Raw genomic sequence first — 3,967 nt, 5'->3', positions numbered from 1 at the left:
CAGTATCAGGACCTGGTTACTGGTTAGTGTTCGAGTTAGGCACTATTGGTGGCAGCGGTAGTGGCAGTGGTTAGAGCAGAGGGGCAGTAGTGATCGACAGAGCTCAGAGTTGGTTTTCAGGAGTTCTGTAGTTGTTTTATATGTATATTATGTTGTTGTAGCATGTATTAGGAAGAGGCTGTTATGACAGCCAATTTTGTTGTGTATTCAGTTATATTATTAGTGTTATATTGTAGCTGTTGGTTGGATATTTGTACTGCTGTTGTATTTTAGTTCTTTTATATAAAAGTTGCTATTGGTTTATATTTTTGCACTGTTGTTATTACTGTTATTGTTATTGTTGTATTTGTTGCTGGTTTTGTTAAATTTTAGCCATGCATTGTGGGTGGACCCCAAGTAAATAAGGAGGGGAGTTGTGGCAGCATTCTCCTGATGCATAAAAATGTTGCTACCCGGGGGCACAATTTTCATATTAAAACTTTTGTTGTGTTTCAGGAGAATGCCACCCAAGAAGAATATCCCATCCAATTCCTCTAATAGAGACTCTATTAGGGGCCCAACCATGGGTGAATTGCTAGATTAGCTGCGCCAACAGTCTAATCAGATGGCTCAGCAGCAAGAATAATTCTAGCAGCAGCAACAACAATTTCTGCAACACCAACAACAACAACAAAAATTCATACAACAACAACACCAACAAATCCAAGAACAACAGTTGCAGCTCCAACAACAACACCCGCAAAGAGAGCCAAACCAAACCGTTAATTTCAAATCCTTTCAGTCTGTCAAACCCCCAGAGTCAAGGGTGAAGTAGACCTAGTTGCCGCCAGAATTTGGCTTAAGGAGATGGAGAAGGCTTTTACCCTCATTCAAGTAAGTGATGATTCTAAAATGGATTATGCGAACTACTTTCTTAAGGGTGAAGCAAATTATTGGTGGGAATCCACTCGTGCTTTAGAAGAAGAGGGTCCTGTTTCTTGGAACAGGTTTATCGAGTTATTCTTGGAGAGGTATTTTCCAGATTATTTACAGAATCAGTTGGAGGTCGAGTTTCTGGAGTTGAAACAAGGTGAAAAGAGTGTATTAGAATATGAGGCCAAGTTCACGGAATTGGCCCGATTAGCTCCTGGATATGTGAGTACGGAGATTTAAAAAAAAGAAGGTTTCAACAAGGATTGAAGCCTGAAGTTCGTAGCGTAGTTGTGGCGTTACAACTCAAGATGTACTATTTCGTAGTTCAAGCCGCTCTAGTGATTGAGAGTGATCAGAAGTTGGCCTTCAAGGAAAAGAGCGACAAGAAGAGAAAGTTTGACAGCATCATTGCCAAGGTGAATCAAGAAGAATCCAGTCAAAAGTTACCGAGACGGTTTGGACGAAATAGGAACAAGAGATTCAGAAGACAAGGTTTTCCTCGGGTGAGACCAAGTGTCACCTCAGTTGCTTCTGTCCCAGCTCAGTCAACCAAACCAATAGTGGAATGTAAGTTGTGTGGCAAGAAGCATGGTAGCCAATGCAGAATGGACGTCCAATGTTTTAAATGTGATCAGAAAGGCTATTACGCGTCAGAGTGCAGTTCAGGGAATCCCGGAGTTACCTGCTTCAAGTGTGGTAAGATTGGACACATTGTCAGAAATTGTAAGGTCGCTACTCAGGGCAACGTATGAGGTAGTGCATCCCAAGGAACAACAATCAGCACAGCTAGAGCCAGAACCTTCAAGTCGACCAGGAGATCCAATGCTCAGGACTCGGATGTAGTTGTAGGTAAGCTCTCTCTAAATTCCGTACCTGTTAAAGTTTTGTTTGATTCGGGAGCGTCTAAGTCCTTTATATCAAAAAAATGTGTAAGTAAAATGGATTTAATGTTGGAAGATTTAGCTGAGCCCTTCACCATAAAAGTGGCTAATCAGGATAGAGTTTCAGTGAGCCAATTTTGCCCTAAGTGTCAACTAGAAATCTGCGGGCATACCTTTTCAGCGGACCTAATACCATTCGAGTTAGGAGAGTTTGATGTGATGCTAGGAATGGATTGGTTATCCCAGTATAAGGAAAATATTGATTTAAAAAAAAAGAAAATTGTGATGTATACAGAAAATGATGACAGGATAAGTTATCAAGGATAGAAGCAAGAAAAGAAATTTCTCTCGGTATTGGAAGCAAATAAATTGTTAAGACAAGGATACGAAGCCTACTTAGCCCATATTGTAGACACTGAGAAAGAGGCACCTAATCTGGATGAGATTCCAATAGTTAGGGAATTTTCGGATGTTTTTCCAGATGAGTTGCCAGGATTGCCACCAGATCGTGAGATCGAGTTTTCTATTGATTTAATTCCTGGAGCAGAACCAGTTTCAAAGGCTCCCTATTGTATGGCCCCAGTGGAAATGAAGGAATTAGCTAAGCAACTTCAGGAACTTCTGGATAAGAGAGTAATTAGACCAAGTGTATCTCCATGGGACACACCAGGGTTATTTGTAAAGAAGAAGGATGGAATCAAGAGACTGTGTATTGATAATCGGGAACTGAATAAGTTAACCATCAAGAATAAGTATCCCCTACCCAGAATTGATGACTTGTTTGACCAGCTTAAAGGAGCATGTTGTTTCTTAAAGATTGATTTAAGATCGGGCAATCATCAGCTGAAGATCAAGCCCGAGGACATATCAAAGACTGCATTCAGAACCAGATATGGATATTATGAATTCTTACTGATGTCGTTTGGATTGACCAATGCACCAACAACTTTCATGGATTTAATGAACCGGGTGTATAAGAAGTATTTAGATAAGTTTGTTATTGTATTTATTGATGACATCCTCATTTACTCAAAGACTAAAGACGACCATGTCGGACATCTGAGGATTGCCTTGCAAACAATGAGAGAGAAGCAGTTGTACGCTAAGTTTTCAAAATGTGAATTTTGGTTGGATGAAGTTCAATTTTTGGGTTATATAGTGGGTAAAGATGGTATCAAAGTGGATCCTGTAAAGATTGAAGCTGCATCCAGATGGGAACAACCAAAGATCCTGATAAAAGTTAAAAGTTTTCTTGGGTTAGCAGGTTACTACCGGAGATTTGTAAAAGACTTTTCCAGGATCGCAACTCAATTGACCAAGCTCACCAGGAAGAATGAAAAGTTTGTTTGGACTGAGAAATGCGAAGAGAGCTTCCAGGAGTTGAAGAAGAGATTAGTGTCAGCCCCAGTATAGCATTGCTATATGAAACGGGAAAATTTGTGATCTACAGTGATGCTTCTTTGAAAGGTTTAGGTTGCGTGTTGATGCAACATGATAAAGTTATTGCTTATACGTCCAGACAGTTAAAACCCCATGAGCAAAAATATCCAGTACATGATTTAGAATTAGCAGCAATAGTGTTCGCATTAAAGTTGTGGAGACACTACCTATACGGGGAAATGTGTGAAATCTATATAGATCATAAAAGTTTAAAGTACATATTCACCCAGAAGGACTTAAATATGAGACAACGAAGATGGTTGGAGCTGATCAAGGATTACGATTGTTCCATCAACTATCATCCGTGCAAGGCCAATGTGGTAGTAGATGCCTTGAGCAGGAAGGAAAGATTGAATGAGATCAAAGTTTCCGAGGGACTAGCAAAGGAATTGGAAAAGCTGGAAATTGAAGTTCGATTGCCAGAAGATAGTAAAGAACAATTATATGAAATTACTTTTCATCCAAAATTGATGAAAAGAATTAGGAAGTGTCAAGAAGAAGTTATAAATCAAGGATTGGATACATTGACAGGGGAAGAAGTTTGTACTCAAAGGGATAGCAAAGGTATGTTCAGATTTTCTTCAAGAGTATGGATTCCCAATGTGACTGAATTGAAGAATGAGATTTTGCAAGAAGCTCATAATTCTAGGTTGTTTTCTATTCATTCGGGAAGTACCAAGATGTACCAGAACTTGAAACATAATTTCTGGTGGCCAGGAATGAAGAAGGAAATT

The 3,967-nt window shown here is 39.5% G+C and overlaps 1 protein-coding gene across 1 annotated transcript; it reads left to right on the top strand.

Annotated features, from left to right (window-relative positions):
- The first annotated feature begins 846 nt into the window (after positions 1–846).
- Positions 847–3,206, top strand: LOC141665874 (uncharacterized). The gene is made up of 4 exons (XM_074471855.1): positions 847–1,138; positions 1,237–1,479; positions 2,206–2,502; positions 2,953–3,206. Exons 1-4 carry the CDS (start codon positions 847–849, stop codon positions 3,204–3,206), a joined length of 1,086 nt encoding a protein of 361 aa, XP_074327956.1.
- The last annotated feature ends 761 nt before the right edge of the window (positions 3,207–3,967 follow it).

The sequence above is a fragment of the Apium graveolens genome, chromosome 6, assembly GCF_009905375.1.
Source record: "Apium graveolens cultivar Ventura chromosome 6, ASM990537v1, whole genome shotgun sequence".
In the NCBI taxonomy this organism is placed as follows: domain Eukaryota; kingdom Viridiplantae; phylum Streptophyta; class Magnoliopsida; order Apiales; family Apiaceae; genus Apium; species Apium graveolens.
This window is presented reverse-complemented; position numbering and strand designations above follow the sequence as displayed.